The sequence below is a fragment of the Pollachius pollachius genome (genome assembly GCF_949987615.1).
Source record: "Pollachius pollachius genome assembly, chromosome: 3".
NCBI lineage: Eukaryota > Metazoa > Chordata > Actinopteri > Gadiformes > Gadidae > Pollachius > Pollachius pollachius.
The window spans coordinates 3,691,146-3,711,145 of record NC_136936.1 but is presented as its reverse complement, the minus strand read 5'-3'; the positions used below and the strand labels follow the sequence as shown (position 1 = coordinate 3,711,145).

General features: G+C 46.9%; 1 protein-coding gene across 1 annotated transcript in view; it reads left to right on the top strand.

The window, feature by feature from the left end:
• Positions 1–368: 368 nt before the first annotated feature.
• ncam1b (neural cell adhesion molecule 1b) overlaps positions 369–20,000 on the top strand; it is a gene marked incomplete at its 3' end in the record, with an annotated part of 75,699 nt that continues 56,067 nt past the window's right edge. The window contains exon 1 of the mRNA XM_079733519.1: positions 369–495. Within this exon, the coding sequence (XP_079589645.1) occupies positions 444–495 (52 nt within the window). The 5' untranslated portion in view covers positions 369–443. The remainder of the gene's footprint in view (positions 496–20,000) is intronic.

Genomic DNA, 20,000 nt, shown 5'->3' with positions numbered 1-20,000 from the left:
GAAACATAATACATCAGTAGTCTACATATAATTAAAATACACACACATACAACTACATACAACACAACACGATATAATAGTAACTTTTATGTGCCAATACAATCCAGGGGGTCCCCACGACATCCATTCATCTGGAGACTGCGCTCTATTTAACAGCAGGTCCGGTACTCCGCCATGCGCATTGATTCGTGCATGTAAGAAGGCGCTGCTTGTCCATCAACCTTTGAACAGTTCCCTACTGGCGCTCTCCACTAGTACTGTTTCGCAATTGCTAGTCGGTGCTATAATCCACAGCAGTTACCACAGTCTTCGCAGTGACACGGCTAGGATGCACAATTCCCAGTGAATAAACCCCAGATCCGTTGCACCGGGAACCGACGAGCGACCGAAGGAAGACGCCGTTAACGCGGTCCAACGTTAACGTTTAGTATTCGTGAGTTGCAATGGTCCAGTCAAGGGATATCTTTTTCGCTTTGCTTCTTCTGGGCTCCACAGGTAAGAAATACCCCCTTTAAAAAAAGTGCAATAAGGTTTTCTTTAATATGGACTTTGATTGGTGTATTGGTGGTGCGTCTGCACCGGAACGCGCTCAGAGGAGCAGGCACCATCCATCCGCGCTGTCCGCTCAGAGGAGCACGCACCATCCATCCTGTCCGCTCCTAATCCAGGATCAGGACCAGGCACCATCCATCCCCGCTCCGCTCCTGGTCCAGGACCGGAGGCACCATCCATCCCCGCTGTCCTGGTATCCTCTTGGTCCAGGACCGCAGGCTCTGTGCCGCTCATCCCCCCGCCTGCCCTCTCTTCTCCCCCGCAGCCTGTGCAGCCGATGGTGCTGCAGCCACGCTAAGCGCTCCTGGTTCGGTCTTTACCGCCGGGTTCCCAGTCCCGTTTCTCGGTCATACTGGGATTAACGTTGTGGTTTGTTCCCATTCAATGTGCGCTCTATTCCATGGGCGCTGTGGTTACTGGTTATCACCCCCCAGTCTCTACGGCAGGCAATCGACGTTCTTGTTGTAGGCTACCTTGTCCAAACGGGACATCCTTTTTCGTTTTCCCTCAATGAGATCTTACTTTACAATGTACGTCTCAAAATAAATGCTGATAATAGAATCATTGTAAGTTTTACTGGCGAACCTTTATTTTTGCTAGTACGGGCCGTGTTGTAGGTAGAGTGGGAATGATGTGCATGTAGCTTTAATTACAACCCCATATTTTCATAGACACATGCACACGTACACATACACATACACACACATAAACACGTACACATACAAACATAATACACATACATACATATACACAGACACTACACACACATTGTAGCCTGAGGCAAGACAGTGTTGCATGTAACCACACATACATACAATTTAGTCAATGTTGCAATCAGATGATATTTTCATTTTCTCCCTCGCCGCACATATACAACACGTTTTTGTGTGTGTGTGTGTGTGTGTGTGTGTGTGTGTGTGTGTGTGTGTTTGCAGGCTATGTCTTGGTGATATTATAAAGGGTTTTATTGAAGTCTTGGATATTTGTTAACACCATCTGTGCTTTGACAGCACTACTGAGATAATGACATTGCTTCTGCATTTCTCTAATGGCAGCACAGGCTTTTTTTTTTTTTATTGTTGCGGTTTCCTCACCCATCATTCATTGGCAGCTAGGCTCAATTCCATAATGGCAGTGTCTACTTATTAAATGTTTAATTTAAGGGCTCTGGTTTACTTTAATAGCGTTCCAATTCCTTTTAATACCCTCCCCCCCCCCCCCCCCCCCCCCCCCACCACCAACTCAGCGGTTGTCCCCCCCAAGCCTAGCTATTTGTGGTGTCAAATGACATGCTTTTCAGAAAACTGTTAGGGTGGGTAACATGATACGTGTGCCGCATATGGTTGGTCACACAGAGCTCTCGGTGCTGCGATGTCTTTGTACAGGAGCCTTTAATCCCCACCAGGCCTGGGGTATTCCTGAGAGGGAGGAACGACTGAAGTCACTGGAAAAAAAAAAAGCCCTCTTGCCTCTTGTCTTGCATGGTGATGCAATCCCCTCCCATTCCCCGGGCTACATCAACCTGCAGCTCGATGTGAGGAGGAGAAGGAAGAAGGGGTTTCCATTGGTAAACAGGACAGGGTTTCATCTGGGTGGAAGGATATGCTGTGTTATCTGGCGGGCTGCCAGCTTAATGCTACAGCTTGTGGTTGCAAAGTGTCTGATTAGCCTACACCCTGAAGCGCATCATATGGCTCATTTTATGGATCTGAAAACATGTATATACATATTGACGTGGATTAAGTGAAGCATTAAATTAAAACCGTACCAGGGCACACAAACTCTCTTGGTAACCATGTTCAGAATAGTGCAGCAGCACCAATTTGGATCAATCTACCTGCTATTTGGATAAAAATGACATAAATAGACATGTGTGATCGATAGCTGAAGTCTACATGGACGATGAACTCGGTTTTCCGCCCAATCTGGCCAGGGTTGCCAGATTGGGCGAAAAAAAACGAGCCCAATCTGCCAACATTGTTGAGGAGCGTCTTGCTCAATGCTTGGAGGTATGCTCCACTAACCAGGCTGGGGTGATGGGGCTGGGGAAGGCTTCCTTCATTGGCTGAGGTTAGAACGTGATATGTATGGATCAGCCATCCCATACTGCCAGTCATCACGTGAGCATTTAAGCAGTGAAATGTAGGTCTCCAGCAAGGCATTGTTGTGCTCAGCCTGTGTTTCCTCATTAGGCACATTGTGCAGAGAGTAACGGTGATACGGTCTGACTCCATGCTGCTCCCTTTACAAAGCATGGCGGATGATATTCTATCCTCGTTACGGGGTAGAATCTGAGGCCTGTTTCTTCTGAATATGACACGAGATCGGCAGACTCTGTGGTACGCCGTGAGAAAAATGGATTTTAGGAACCGCGGGTGGTCACGTTTCAAAGATGTCACTACCATGTATACCAAATGGGTTTAGATTGACCATGCCCTGTGGGGGTTAGTTCACATCAGTTGAGAAATCCAACTGTTCCCACAGATTTCTGATGCCTCTTCGTTTCAATTCTGTATCAGATTTATACAGAATTCTACCTCAACTGAATTTCTAGCATTCTGTTCATCTAATATTTCTCTTTTTTTCCATGGTGAGGATCAGAGAAATATGGCCAACCTTAAATTTAACTCACATCTTTTGTGGGTGTTTTCATCTGTCTAGACTTTATTTGAAATTATTTTCACTGACTATCAGTCCAGCCAGGAAAGCATATGCTATTATTCAATCATCTAACATTCAAGTGTGGTTAAAGCTAGCTTTCTTTGCTAGTTCTGATGATTGACGTGCCCCTGATTCTTTATGTGCATCAGCGCCCCATATATGTAGCCCTTCATATACCCACTCTGTCCTACAGGCAGGACCGAGTGAACAGTGGGGGGGCGAATGGGAGTTTCTCAAGGACCGAGTCCATGGCAGTAGGCCGAGGTGAGTAGAGCCATCGGAGACGCACGGCTCTCTAACCCTTTACAGTCATGATTGGAGCACTTGCTTGATTGTCCGCCAATGGGCTTCTGCCAAGCCGTGATTACCGCATCTGAACTCGGGAAGTGCCTTACGTTACTTGACTGTTGAGAGATACCGCGCTAGACACTGCTGCTCTGAGAGCCTTTAATGTAGCGCTGATCGCTCTGTAAGCTGCAAGTCACTCCGGGTTGGAGAGAGCCGGGGGGCGGCAGTGTGGGTGGAGGTCGGCCTGCTCTTACTCTGCTTATTGCTGGGTGTGTTTGTAGTCAGGTCGCACTGACAACACACTGCTCCACTCCAGATGTCAGGGTGGTATCTTGTGTTGATTTACAGATGGGTAAAGGACTCCAGTCTTGGGGTTGGTGGACCCAGGTACATGGTGGTGGTGGTGGTTATGTAGGCCGTGGCCTCGTTTGTTTTCTGAGGTTGCAGCCGTTGATTAATATGGCCTACATAGTAAAGTGTGTCATCATTATTCTGTTAGTTGTTTGGGGAAATCGTGTGTAATAATACATGTGAGAAATAGAAGCGTGTCCAAATTAGGAATAGCTATAACAAAAAGGGTGGAACATACAATGGTGTTATGATCATCTGATAAATGTACTCTGGATTGAGTTTGGGGAGAAGATAATTCTTCTCAATGTGAATATCGCTTCGGTCCGTATTGTTTTATCTCCTCATTCTTGCAGATGACACTCATTTCACACCATGGCAAATCGCGAAAGGGTGTTGAGGCATTAGAATGTAATCATTGAGTTGATTCGTTCTCCTGTTAAAACCAGTAGACATTACAGTATAATAATATCAACGCTAATATATTAGATGTCAGCTTTTAGCAGCATGCCAGACAATGATGAAATCTCTTAACAAGAAATATGTGGGCCGACAGATCTGCACTTGCACTGATTTAAATAAAGTGTAATGCAACGATGGGCTATTTTTAAGTCACGTTACATAATGGCATCCTATTAACCTTTGTTTCCGACGGTAGATAGCTGTTTGTTTTTTTGTCCTTGTGACTGGAAAGAATATTCATCCTTCACATAGCTGAAGCAGCTGCGGATATGAGCACAACAGCTGGGAGAAATGTACAGCTGAGGGAAATCTAGACTTTATGAGTTTGAAAAAAGGGCAATTCTTTGCTGCCATGAAGGGTGCCAGCTATGATCTTGACAACAGGAAGCTAAATGCTATCTATTTGCCTATACAATAAGATGTAAGTCACAGGAATGCTTTATGCTAAAGCAGGCGGGCGCTGGCCTTTTCTGCCGCACTGCTATGAATATCGTTTGTTTAGTTTGGAGTAGAACCGACTTAGAAGAAAAAAACGATGCTTTTACTCAATTCCAGCTGACAAAGAACATTATTTTTGGCCCGCAAGCAGTACCTTTAGCTACCCCAAATAAACAGGACATCAAAAGACGAATCATATTTAAAACCTCACGGGAGTGCTTCTAAAATAATAGTATGGTTGTTGTAACTGCTGATGGAAAACAAAAAGAATCGATGACAACCATACACGTTTTTTTATGGCATGTTCCAAACAAAATGATACAAATCTTTAATTTAAAGTTCAAGTGGAATCCATTCCCTTCCTCGTGACAGTAGTATTTGGGTGGCATCGTCTTAAAAAGCTCCCGCAGACGGAAACTAAAACCCCTCTCATGTAGGGGCCTATTAGGAGGGAGAGGCAGGGGAGAGAGACAATGGTTGGGGTTTTTCCTGACTTCTTCCCCTTGTGATGTGGAGTAGATGAGACACATCCAGGCCCCAGGAGAGATGGAAGGAGATGCATGGCCTCTGGGAGATGGAAAACATGGCATTACACATGCGTATGACCCTGTGTGAAGCCATCAAAGGGACATGCAGTGGACCACTTCCTGTCCTGCGGGGGGTCACTTCCTGCAGACTCACCATCATCACTGGGATTAGTTGTAATCTTTATCACCTAAACGTTTGCAAACAATGAACGGTTGGTGTTTCTTACGAGGACATTTTAACGACCTTCCTCTTTCTTTACGAGGGCTAATAACGTCTTGTTGACATTATGCCAACCATTGTGGCTGCCCGTGCTTATCCTGTGGGAGGACTGGGGGGAGGACTGGCACATGGCTAAGCTTAATCCTGCTAAACTGCTTGGACATGCAAGCTAGGGTTAACCCATAATGTCAACAAAGGGGAGGAGCCGGGACTCCCAACGTTCTTATCCCTGCCTGGAGCGATGAACTGTTGCTGAGCACCTTTCAACGGACCGTCGTTGTTTTTTTTCCGACATTTCTGAAACCCTGGCGTGTGTAATGCCATGTTTTTGCGGTCAGTCGACTTCGAGTGGTGACACGTGGTTATAGGTTCTTAAAAAAAAGGGAAAGAAATGCTGAAACCGATTGCGACCGAGTCAGCATTAATCGTACGCTCAAATGTAACCCGGGGGGCCTCTAGGGGCCTGGAGGGGTCGCTGACGCTCTTCCGGTGTCGATTCGATGCACCTGTGATCTCGACCCACGCCACTGAGAGAGCGAGACACATTGCGGTCAGTCGACTCGCGTCGTGACACATGGTTGTAGGTTCTCGTACGATGGAGATCCGGTGAGTTTGCAATCTAGGCCAAACATCCAGGCGATTCGGACAGCAAACAGGCTGGAAAATGCCCGTTTCCCCAGTGAATTCACAGGCATCCACATGCACCAGTTGTCTCACAGATGACCCCCTTGCTGATGTTCAGCTACAGACCTCCTGCTGAGAAACTAATGGGCTTCTGTCCAAATAGAGCCAGAGAACGTTTACGCAAATCCACCTGGCGGTCAACCTATCAATCTACCTGTCAATATCGTAATGGAAAGTCTGGAAAGGGTGTGTGTGCGTGTGTGTGTGTGTGTGTGTGTGTGTGTGTGTGTGTGTGTGTGTGTGTGTGTGTGTGCTTGTGTGCTTGCGCGCGCTTGTGTGTGTGTGTGTGTGTGTGTGTGTGTCTCCTCACAGTGAAAAAGGAACGACACCCTCAATGCTAGAAGAGGCCTCGACACCACACCGCAAGCCAAGCCAAGTCCCTCTCATGGAAACTTTTTATTTTCCGCAATCGACCAGCCGCTCTCTGATCAAAGACAATGACTGCATATTTTATCTCGCAGCAAGACATGCATCTTTTATGCGCTGTAAAGGAACGCTGTCTCCATATTTCATGCATCCATGCACACGGCGCTTCATTCTTTATTGAGGCCTTGGAGGACGCACCATTTTGCCCAGACCAGGGACAATGGGTTGTGCAACGCCCCCGGGTACAGGCCTGTGTCTCCGGCAGTGACCATAGTTACCTCCTTGCAGATGCTTTCATAAACGCATCCATCTCAGGCCGTACAGTATGTTCTTTTGAGGTAGAGTAAGATCACGATGTAGTAATGTGTCCCTAACCTAAACCCTCACCTTGCACAGGGGCTTCGTAAATGGACTGTAATTATACAGCGCTTTTCTAACCAGTGGCCACTCAAAGCGTTGTACAATATTGCCTAACATTCACCCATTCAAAGACACATTCACAAACCGATGGCGGTGTAACCTTGCAATGCGACCGCTAGCTCGTCAGGAGAAGTTAGGGTGAGGTGCCTTTCTCAGGGTCAGCTTGACACTCAATCGAACTAGCAACCTTCTGGGTACCAACCCGCTCTACCTCCTGAGCCACATGCTTCCAATTTGTGAATCCTCATTAGGAAGGTAGCCGTTGCGCTACTGATGTGCCTTTTCTAGTGGTACTGCATTGAAGGCTACCCATTACAACTGAATTATCATAGCGCAAGGCCAACAAAGAGGCGCATTATAATTGTGTTTCTTTTCCTTTTAATGTGATTAGGGGTCTGAATAGCGTTCAAAGTGTCCTTTGGGCTCAAAGGCGGATTGATCGCTTTTCCTCTGAAGTTTTAATGCGGTCACGCCAAAGCCCGCTGGAATGTGTTCAAAAGCCACGGCTATTGACCTTGGTAATAGGCAACGTTTTACACAAATTGACATTATTGTAATTAACGTTTAAGTGTAATAAGTTTAAACTCATACTGCAATTCAACAAATAGGTTTCAACCAAAGTGGTGTTCTTTCAATACTGTGATTCAAAAAGGATCTTAACAGTGAATTGTTCTCCCACTTCAACTAAATACATAAAAGACCAATTGCATTTCAAGTGCCATTGCAAGAACCATAAGTTTCAGTTAAATATGAATTGTATTCAAGTAATTTGATAATTATCCTCACACTCTTCGATATTCCTCACCCAAAGGCTGTCTCTTGGTTGACGTAAAGACCCAAACAACATCAACAAGTTTGGTTCAATTCACCGGCATAAAGGTATAGGCCTTAATATTCGTACTTTGTTTACTTTCCAGGCACACAAATGACCTCGTCGGCACACCTTTTTATAATCCCTTTTTATCGCCTTCAGTGAGGATAACAAAGGGTAGCTCTGCTTTGTAAGACGCAGCAGAGACCGACCAAGACATGGGCGGTCCACGTATTGAAGCCCGCACACAGGGCCGTGTTTCCACTCCCCGGCCCAACCAACAACGCTGTAAACCCTGAAAGGGCTTTGTTTCTTACTAAAATACTGTGTGAAAGTCAACCTTGGACACGCTTCCAAATTGAGTTAATCCACATTTAGTGCTTTAGGTCCTGTTATTTCACTTAATTAAACAGCCAGAGATGGCGCAGAGAATCGATTTGCCGACAGCAGTTTATTCAAACGTTGAAGAGATATCGGGGACGTGAAGTCGGTACGACTAGACGCACAAAAATATGTGTTAATCACCTGCAATGACAGACCTTAAAAGTCCTTGGAAGTGGAAGAATGGGTCAACACTGAACCATTCATCCTCAAGAACCGTTCAACACGTTCATGACCTCCTGCAGCGAGCATAACACAGGATACACAGACATTCCGGATTGGAATCGGAGGTGTGTACGTTTTTGTAGTCCTACATTCCGAAGTGATCTGCATATAATGATTCATTCGGGCTCTCTTCGGCCTCCTCTGTCACCCTCTCTCACCCTCAAGAGCCCATTCTCTGGGGGTGACTCATTGGCCCCATGGCTACAGTCCCCTCTCCTCCCTCTCTTGGCCAAACCGAGCCGGATGTGTCACAAAGCCCAGCGTGGCCCCATCTTGTTTGTGTGCATTAGATGCCATGGAGTGCAGGGTAGATGACAGGGCCATCTGAAGGAAATCAAACTATCTCACCAAACAGTCACAGTCACCAAAAGACCCCAGCGTAGGGGGGTGGGGTTTGGATGGGGGTTTACTTCCTTCAGCTTTTGTCCGGGGGGGAAAAAAGGGGCCTGATTGTCTTCCAAGTTCGACTTTGTTGTGCGGAACCATCCAATTGGAAAGTTTCCGTGAGCAGATTTTAAATGTATGACCCCTTGTTACATACGCTGCCTCATAATTCGGACATGTTTGCCATCTGCTGGGCGCGGCGAGTCGGAGCTGAACCCTTGGAATGCTTTTCTGCTTGAGGAGGCAGAGAGGGCGGGGAGGCGAGGAGCGCAGCGCTGACGGAAGAGGACCCGCCCTGTGTTTCAGCCGGCAGAAGCTACCGGGTCACCTCTTGTTTCGGAGCGGTGTTGCCGCGGTGGTCAGCCTTCTGTGTGGCATCTTACATGCACACTCTCCTATAAAGACCTATCATTTCTCAACAGCCTGCGACAGTGGAAGTCTCCTGCCAACCTCTGACTTTCAATGAAGCGTTTCTACGGGTGCCCGTAGTCTGTTAGGCTGTTATCTCCACAGTCAGGCTGTTTTAATTTTTTTGCTGTTGCGGTGGTTACAGTGGACTTAACATTTTTGAACATTGGCCCCCCCCCACACACACACACACACACACACACACCCTTCAAAGCATCAGCCATGCCCAAAATCCCCAAAACAAACATAGATTTGTGCTAACCCTCGTCCCCTCCAGGTAGTTTCCCTGTGATTTGCAGGTTCTGGAAGCTGTCCTGGCGGCGGCTCGCAGTCCGGTTCCAGGCAGCCGGCTGACATTTGGTTTGCAGCGCTCAGAAGAACAATCGGATGACATTTGAAAAGCACATCATAACCTCTTGTTTTGAAATGACGGCTTGTTTGCTCGAGATAGCAATGTCCTTGCTGGAACAGGGGGTACGTGGTCCTTCTGGTGAATGTGGGGAGGAATAAACCTTTTTGAAATATTGTTTTTTTTACGGATTAATGTGTAATATGCAACAATGTGTGATATGCAATCTTCACTTATTTATTACAACCGTCCCTTTTGAACCTTGTGAATACACTGCCATTACGGGTCTTTGGCCGAGTGGATTCAGTTTGATAAATGGCGCTTTTATTGTGAAGCTCTTTGTTGTGAAGCTGGAGCAAAGGGAATTCCAACCTTTTCGCCTGTCGGGTCGGTGCATTATGTAAATATTGTAGTATGCATTCAGCAATATAGGTTCCGTTTTAAATATGGAAATTTATGCAAATAGGGTCAGTAACTTTAGTAAAATAAGGTGAATAATACATTTATTATTTATTTTACACAGTAATGATGCATTATAAATACATATAGTGCAGCAATTGTATCAATGATTGCTCTTAATGCCTTTCCAGGATAAATAGTTGCTATATATCGCTACATTTGTTAGTTTTGAAAACTACTGTGGTTGACCTCCATTCGTTAAGAACTTAGCGTGTAAATATACCCATCCTTGATCTCCATTTACCAGGATATGTTGGATGTAGGACATAATTAGTTGATAATAAACTTGATGGAGCAAGCAACAAAGAACCATTGGGGTGGATCAACAGAGGAACTGTTGATAACGGCAGACATTAACATTCATTTCTGTCAAATCATTCATGGGAGACTAAAACCAACATTCGGTTAAAAGCCAAAACCAAAACCAAGGCCAACCCAAACGTAATTCAAAACGGACGGTAAACGGGAACCGCGGTATTTAGAAGCCTATATGTTCCTCAATGTTAACCGTTAATTATCCTTTCACTTAATTACCTCCAGCTTCACACATGACTCGTGGAGATCTGTGGCTCAGCGGGGAGGCGGAGAGCCATTACCGCCATTTTGTAAACAAAGCCCAACTCAGCCTCAAAAAAACACAACTGGCTTAAACAATTAGCACAGGCTTAGCGGAGTGGCGTGCGGCATGGAGGTGAGAGGCACCCCTTCCACAGAAGCTGTGCATCTATGACAACTGTGTTGTGTATGCTAGTTGGACAGCATCATCGAAAAAGGGGGGTGAGGGAGTGAGAAAGAGAGGTAAGCAGGATAAATCAGGTGTCTCCCCTCAAGCAGCACCCAATGTATCAGGGTGAAGGCGGTTGTAAACGTTGATGGAAGTGGCATTGGAGCCCGTGCTCGCGGAGCTGTCTCAGGAGATTGTGGCCCGTTGGAACTGAGTGCTCATCCCTTTACCCACCCTCTCCCTCCCAGGGCATGCCCTACCCTCACGTCTATTTTTACTGCTCAGCCTCTGATTGGTCGGGGAGGTGTGTGGGTGTGAGCTCTCGTAGTGTCATAAGGAGGGGCCTCCGGGCCATCTGTCAGCCTCGTCGTAGGGGCCGATTGTGACGACAGTCCGCGCCCCGGTCGGGCGTCTCAGCGGATGCAGAGTGCAACCTTGCTCCTTCCCTCGCAGCGGACCAGGGGCTGCATTGATCCGTGGCGGGCGTGCGGTATCTGTTCACGCGGGTTTCAGTCTGGCCTATGGTCGCGGCAGACACTCGAGCTGAACTCAATGCAACTTTAATTCAATTAGATCCGTCTTTTACGCCTCCGTTGTTTGACGTTTTCATTGTGTGTTTGTGTGCGATCACCGCGGCGATCGCCTTTCCGCCGTCCCTCGCCCCTCGTGGCGTTTGCGAGGGAGGGAGTCGCGTCGTGTCATGTTCCGCAGCCCGCCTTCAAACACTCTGGCCCCGCAGGTCGGAGTGGCAGCGCTGGGGCACCATCTGTTGGCCCTGTGCTTAACAGAGTAACGACAGAGGCCGGCGCCCTCCCGCACCCACCAAAAGAGAGGGAGTGATAACGCCGTGAACTTTGACCCTCCTGGAAGACTCCAGCACGCGTTGAGCTACTCGACGTGATATTTACACTTCAGTGCCTTGCAGCCTTGGCAGACACTTCCAGGGGTGCTTTGGTGGGGTCGTTTCACACAAAATAACACTATGGAGGATGTCGTTATGATATTATTGATATCCCTCCTACAGAGGCATGAGCCCCCGTACCCCACCCACTCCCCCAAACCCCCATTACACACTTATTGCATGTTGTACGTCCTTGCACCTTAAAATTGTACATAGTATTGTGTAGCATCTTATCCTAGCTATCTTTGTTGTATACGGGGAATGGGATAACCTGGCGATTGTTAGTGCCTAGCACTTGGTTCAATCCTTACTTTGCAGACAGCGAATTGTTGTTTCTCTTTCTTCTGGAAAATGCTTGTTGCAAGTGTCACAGAGAGGTAGCCAATCAGTAGACAGTTTGCTTTAGGACAGAGAGTGAACCCCGCCCTTCTGAGAGGGGCGGCGGGGTTTTGTGACGGCTGAGCGGCGTTCGTTGCGGTGTGGAACACTGGGGGATATGGAGGTCGACCCAGACTTGCACTGTCCTCCCCCAACATGCATCACCGTCTCTCCAGCGCGACATCGCTTGACAGCCCTCAGATCAGCACTTCCTATGTGGGTGGAATCCTAAATTATTTATGCAAGTTTCGCTTTGGGCCCTGATCCCAGTTGACATTTGCTGTGAGCAAATGGCCCACAGCCATCGCATTACGAGCAGGCTGGCGTTACAGTAGTGCATTTAGAATCTCTGATCACGGTGTTGTTAATTTTGACAACTGAAGAGAAGATCTTCACACAAAGCTCTCTTTTCTATTCTGAGATGTTTATTGAATAAAGTTTGGGCTTCATTTATTTAGGCACATCAGAGGAATCAAGACGACAAAACAAACTTTCAGGAGCTGGGGCCAGGCGCGGAGGCGTTCAGTGCGGTGTGTTCCCTGCACATATTATCTTAACAGTCCTCAATCTAAATGAAGTGAAGTTCTAAGTGCTGCGCTTGTCTTTGTTGCCGGTGAGAGATTCCTTGCCTACGGTCTCTTTCACACCGTGTCTCCATTCATTTAGAAGAGCAGAAATTGTGTAGCAGCATGGGGCTGCCAAGCCAATTGGCAATTCACATTGGGGGGAATCTGAGGCCTGCTTTAAACATTTCTAAGTGGGGGGAGGGGTGGGTTGCTGGGGGCTCATACATCATGCTTGTTGCAATAGGGGGGTATTGTTTTGAGGTTATTTTGTTTTCCGAGCTGAGTCAATACAGAAAGAGTGGACTCAAATGTGGCTATTGATACGACCACAAATCGAAAGCGACTTTTGGCAAATCTGAAAAACCCTCCAGTCCCGAAGAAAGGAACCGTTGGAAACACAGGGCTTTGTCAACACATGTAAGCCCTGTGTTTGCCCGAGAGACTGCTCGCTTTCTAAGGGAAGACCTAGTTATTATAACTCTAATTATTATCGCTAGACCATGTAAGGAATGTCATAAAAGTGTGAGCTGTGAAATTTGAAAGCTGGAATCACTTTTTAAACATGGAAGCAAGTGTCGTCCTTTATTTCTGTGGACGGGGGAAAGAAGTGGACCTTTTTGTTTCAGTAATTACAAAATTATTGGAGTTTGAAATTCTGCTGCTTGCAAATTGTATCCAGGCCTTGAGAGGCCTAATGCAGAGGAGCAGAGAGCAAAGAGCAGAGAGCTGGCTATTTGCAGCCATTTAATCTCGGATCATCAAAAATAAATTGCTGTATTCCGATGACTAAGACTGTGAAACGTTGCCCAATGTCCCGTGGTTCAAACAAGATATTTATCTCTTTTCAACAATGGGGGGAATATTGAATGTCAAACGGGTTTCGTTGCTGTCTCATGAGCCAAAAGGGAAGACACAGGCATTGACAAACTAGAATCCATGATCCATATGACAATGGCTTTGATTTATTATGTTCTGTTACTGTTTAGAAGACTGATGCAGAACCAACCGCTTTCATATTGGTATTGAATATTTAACATGTTGTATAACTTGTTCCCAGAATAGAGGCAGTGTCTCTCATTGATATTATCGTTTCTATTTTCTAGCATTTTCCGATACAAACTGCAATAGACCGATATTTGTGTATTGTTCGTACATTGTCATCGATTTGAGATCAGAACAATGGGAAGATAGTGTTTTATTTCTGTATTTTTCGTACATTTTCATCGATTTGAGATCAGAACAATGGGAAGATAGTGTTTTTTCAGGCTGTATTGCTTATCGATTGAAGGCAGTATGGATTCCTTAGGATGCATTTCAGCACAATAGATGCGCAGCAATCGTTCTGCTGGCGGTTACTGGTTGCATGGATGGCTGGCTGGGGCCTCAGCTGTGCTGTGTACATGTATCTCTTACCAAGGCTATTTCAGCTATTTAACGTCATTAACCCTTTAAAGCTAGGGTAGGCAATTCATTTTAGAAGCCATTTCTTGTCGTATTTGTTGAAATGTCCTCGCATCCAGAGAGTAATCAATAAACCAAACGGACTGATGAAGAGAGAGAGAAAAAACCCAGTATCTCTGGCAGTAATAGGCCTGTAATAACGTTAGCCCATCATTTCATCAGGCCAAATGAAACGATTGGACTGCCTTCCTGTCAGTCAGCTTACCTCCCTGGCTACCTGTGCACACCGACCAGGGTCTACCCCAAGGCCGGGCAGACTCCCTTGCTGAAGCTAGCTCTCGGTGGAGTGGCTTTCGAGGAAGTCCTGAAGGGCGGATGTGGGATATTTTCGGTTGGATACTTCCAAAATCGTACCTACTCGGGCGAGTTTCTCCAAGTTGCCTCGCCCTCTCTTTATAATTACGTGCTTCATACTAATTAGTGTGACGCCTGTCCGACCCCCTGTCTCTAAGCATCACAGCGCTCCATTCACGGGGCACGGCCGAAGTGACCAGACACCCTGTGTGTCATCCGCACAACTTTACCAAACCCCGACATGCTGTTGGGCTTTTTTGCTCCTCTGTGCCTCTTCTACTGTCTGGCCTCGTCCAAGGCGGTACATCCCCCTCCTCCCCTCGTTCCTCTGTTGATCCACCCCCCCTGGTGGAGTCGCAGGCAGGCTTATCCGGCCTGATCCACCCCCCCCCCCCCCAGTGAGTCTGCCTCCTGAATAGAGCCACAGAGAGAGCTGTGAGGATGTGCCAGGCGCGGACTCTGTACGGTCCTTGGCAGCTTGTGGCTGAGTGGTCAATGTGGCTCCCCAACCCCTCTCCTCCCTCTCCTCCCTCCCCCTTTCCCATTCTCTCCCTCTATCTCTCTGCCACTCTGTCTATTGCTCCATCCCTCTCTCAATCTCTCTCTCCGTCTCCATCTCCCCTTTGTTTCCCCGTTAATTAGCAGATGTGGATGGTGATTGTGTGTGTTTTTTTTGTTTCTTTTTTTTGCCTTTGCTGGGACAGAATATGCTTTATTGTGCGAGGGCCGAAACGGCTATCTCATCATGCAGCAGCAGCGAATAATGAAGTATGCTGGCTTGGCTTACATCATCATCATCATCATCATCATCATCATCGCAGGAGCGTGTGTGTCGTGACTCACCATCTCTGGATGGGCTCCTGCAGACCCACCATCGCGCCGGTGACGCTCTTCCCCCCCCTTCACTGCAAATGTTTTGGTGCTTCACCCAAGGATCTGAAGAACACAATTACGGTTAATGGCAGACTCGCTGAGCCCGTGATTGCTCGAAAGACAAAATATTTCAGCCCCATGAACGGATATTTTAACCGTCGGCGTAATTAGGAAGCTTGTTTCCTAATTATTTCTGCCGTCACATACTGTGCCAATTTACCTTTTCGCTAAACGCCGGGATTTCCGTTCCTGCACGCCCCGTTTTCCGCTGGACAAGAATGGACAACCTCAAAGTGGGCAACTTAGCCGTGATTATCATTATTTAACGCAACCTAGAATTTAATTATTCATCGCTGACAAACCTCTTTTTTTCCCCCCGCCGCAAGGATTACGTCGGCCTCAATCCGCGGCCACGGAATGGCCTAATTGCTTTAATAAGCAACTAATCAACCTCTTTCTGTGTTTTTTTCATTTCACGAGCGCTCTCTCCTCCCCTGTTCCACCGCAGCCCCCCCGCTGGCAGCAAAACATCCGCCTTTATTTTTTTTTGTGGCAGCGGCCTTGCGTCCAGCCCATCCTAAAGGCTGTCTCATTACGGGGCCCCGGCTCCGCGCGGCATGATGGGCCCGAGACAGGCCCTCCCGGGGCCCCGTCGCCCCCGCCCTCCCGGGGCCCCGTCGCCCCCGCCCTCCCGGGGCTGCGGCGTGCAGCTGAGGCAGTTGCTGAGGGGCACTTGGTGCTAAATTGCCAGAATGAGTGCAGATTCCGCTGGAGTGCACTGCTGCTTATTGAGTTCGCTCTGGTCCTCGATGAGGGGGGGGGGGGAGGAAGCTTCACCCAGCACTATACGGCGGGCTGTTTACGTGTTTGGATTCATATGCGATAGCGTGGACAGTTGGGGGCAGTGTGTGTGTGTGTGTGTTTGTGTGTGTGTGTGTGTGTGTGTGTGCAATGTGTGGAAGTGTGTGTGTGTGTGTGTGCGTGTATGGAGGTGTGTGTGTGTATGCATGCAGGGAGATGTTTGTCTGTGCATGTATGGAGGTTTGTGTGTGTGCAATGTGTGGAAGTGTGTGTGTGTGTGCGTGTATGGAGGTGTGTGTGTGTATGCATGCAGGGAGATGTTTGTCTGTGCATGTATGGAGGTTTGTGTGTGTGCAATGTGTGGAAGTGTGCGTGTGTGTGCGTGTATGGAGGTGTGTGTGTGTATGCATGCAGGGAGATGTTTGTGCGTGTATGGAGGTGTGTGTGTGTGTAGGGAGATGTTTGTGTGTGTGTGTGTGCGTGCCTGTGTGGACGGTGGGGGGCGGAAGAGGAATTGGTTGTAGAGTGGAGGTCGGGTGTTGCGTCTTAATGTGCATCAGCCCGGGGACTGGAGATGACAGCCGTTTCCACATCGGCCACGGTGGTCTTCAGACGGGGCTGAGGGGTGAGGCGTAGTGCACTGCGCTGATCAGGGGTGAGGTTTAAATCACGGCGCTGTCACAGGTGGTTCTGAGACGCTGGTTAACACACCTCTAGACACTAGAGTCAAAGGCATAGGGTGTTGAGGAAGGTGTAGCAGTGCGAAGCAGTCATTTAAATTGAATTATTATGACATGGCAAGGGTTATGTATGCACACACGATAAAAGCACACAACGGTGATAATAGCCCACGTTAAAGAGCAAAAGGAAAAACTACAATAGGGAATGAGCTAAGGTCATTTTATCGCAAACCTCGACAGCTTCATAATGGGCAATTATTTTATGGGAATTAGGCAGAGAGAAATCCAGGCTACTACTTGGAAACCAAAAACAAAAGCAACTAGATCCACAGGCCAGCGGTCTCCAGCCCACTCCGTCAGCTTTGTGCCTAGTCCCCTGACATGTTTGTTCATCCTAATGTGTGCGGCCCCGTTACATAACCTGTAAACATCCCACTTATCTGCGTGATAGAAGTGTTTTTTTCTGCCCTCTTTCAGTCGCTCGCACAGCGCACCCCCTCCGCCACAAGCGCCCCCCACCGAGGCGTGTCCGGTGACTGGTCGGAAAAAATATTAACATATCATTCATTAAATCCCCAGACTGTTTTTGTTGTGCTTTAATTTCTCCTTCGTTGATTGGATTTAGACGTATTTGTTTGAGGTTGGAGCATCGCAAAGAAGACGGTGGGAGATTGGCTATTGGCCGTTGTGGCGGTGGAGGTATGGACGGCTGCTTTTTGCCGCGGTGTTATGTAAAGCACCTGCGCTCTGCCTCAAATCAATGTCTCTCTGTAGATCATGGGATTTCAATGTTCCCTTGGAAAAACGGGTTTAGCACACAGCGCCTGCACCTGGTATCGCCTGAAACAGGTGTCTAGAGACAAAGCCTTTGCCCGAGGGGTGGTGGTGGTGGCGATGATGATGAAGGTAAAGTGTGGGTCCCCACATTGACGCCTCCTTAATGTTGATTCATTCGTAGGAAGGCTGTACTGTACCGACCAATCAAACCCCGGTTTTAGAGAACAGAGGGGGAAGGGAGGGGGAGGGGGGGAGGGAGAGTGAGGAGGAGGAGGAAAAAAAATCGAGGGAGAGAGAGGGGGAGAGAGAGAGAGAGAGAGAGAGAGAAAACACGTTTCCATAGCAACTGCCAGCAATGAGTATAACCGGTTGAGAATCATGAGTAGCAAGCAAATGCTGACTTGTTTCTTAAAAGCAGGCTCTTGGATGCTTTCAGTTCAGGAGTCAATGCTAATTTATTATTGAAACTCAATCAGTGCTTAACATTTGCATTTGTTAAGAAACTGTTTTCAATGCGAACTAAATACATCCACTTGCTACTTTTTTCCATTTTCCCTAAAATGATCATAATGTACAAAGACCAAATCATTCCAGTCCATTGGATTTTTAATTTGCAGCACTAATCAGGTGTGTGAAATCTAAAAATGTAAGGCTTACATTTAAACCAAATAGCTTAAATGATTTAGGTAATCAACATTACGATCTGCATAGAGAATGCAAGACTTTAATATTCCAAAGTATGTAATGTAATATTTAAGTTTCTAAAATCTGTTGACCAGTTGAAACATTTTGAACACTATGATGTCTTTTCAAGAGAGGAGTGCAAGAGTGTACAAAGCAAGCAATCAGTTCCATATACACAAATTCTAAACTTCACCTAAACATGGTCTTGTCTTCTAACACTTTTAACATTTTCAAAGCAGATCCAATGAACTTATTGCGATCTTTGTTTGTGTCTGTATTTGCAATCAGTTTAATAATTGATGGTCAGTGTCTCTGAGTGGTGTGGTATAGCGTGTGGTTCCTTAGAGAAGGGCCTCTGCTGTGCTTAACGCTAGCTGGCCAGAGCTCTCGTTACAGGGTCTCCTCGCTGTGTGTTTCCCTGGATCACAATTAGTATGGCCACAGACCTCGGGACACAGTGAGGCTCAGACTCCCACAGCTCCCAGAGTGTGTGTGTGTGTGTGTGTGTGTGTGGGTGGTTGTTTGTGTGTGTGTGGGTGTGTGTTATACTGTGTGTGTGGGTGGGTGTGTGCATCGGTGAATGTGCGTGTGTGTGTGTGTGTGTGTGTGTGTGTGTGTGTGTGTGTGTGGGGGGGGGTGATACTGTGTGTGTGGGTGGGTGTGTGCATCGGTGAATTTGTGTGTGTGTGTGTGTGTGTGTGTGTGTGTGAATGATACTGTTTGTGTGTGTGCATGGGTGGCTGTTTGTGTATGGGTGTGTGTGCCACTGTTTGTGTGTGTGTGTGTTGTGTGTGTGTATGGGTGGCTTTTTGTGTATGGGTGTGTGTGTGTTTACAGGCTTGTATAATAGATAATGAGTGTAATCCCACAGTGAGCGAGCGTTGGAGTGGGGTAGGGGGTGAGGGCTGCTTAGCACCGAGTCCCAATGACACGACCTGCCGACTCTGCATGAATTAACCCCTGCATCATGCGTGGCTTCGTTATCCGTATCACAACGTATTGGTAGCAGTAGCAGCAGTAGAGCTGTTGATAGCATGTGCAGCCAGGCTAGCAGTGTGCTTGTTATTGCTGCAGCAGGAAAGTGGTTGCATTATAAGTGTTCTTATTATTTCTATTATTTGGAGAATAATTCATGTTGTGGTTCTTATTTCGCAAGCAGAGCTGGGTAGTTTTGGTGTTGATAATATTATTGCTAGTATTATGATTTTTGTGCGGTTACTTTTGAAGCAGAGAATTGATCATTTTAGTGTTGATAGTATTATTGCTGGTGTTATTCTTGTTGTGTTGTTATTTCTGAAGCAGTGAAGTAGTAGTTTTAGTGTTATACATATTATTGCTAATATTATTCTTGTTGTGGTCCTTTCTGCAGCAGGGAAGGAGTAGCATTATTGGTAGTATTGTCGTTGTTGTTGCTGCAACAAGAAAGGTGTCGTATGAGTATTAGTGCTGACATTGGTACTTTGTTTTATTATTATTGTTGTGGGTGGTACTGCCGCTGTATTAGTATGGTAGTATTATGTGGTGCTGGCTGCAGTGGTGTTAGTATTGGTAGCATTATTTCCTGCTGGCAGCAGTAGTATTAGTATTGGTAGCATTATATCCCGCTGGCTGCAGTAGTATTAATATTATTAGTATTATGTGGTGCTGGCTGCAGTAGTATTAATATTGGTAGTATTACATGGTGTTGGCTGCAGCAGTATTATTATGGGCAGTGTTATGTGGTGCTGGCTGCAGTAGTGATAGTTTTGGTAGTATTATGTGGTGCTGTGGCAGTATTAGTAGTAATTATGTGTGATGGCTGCAGTAGTATTAGTATTGGTAGCATTATGTGGTGCTGGCTGCAGTAGTAATAATATTAGTAGTATTATGCGGTGCTGG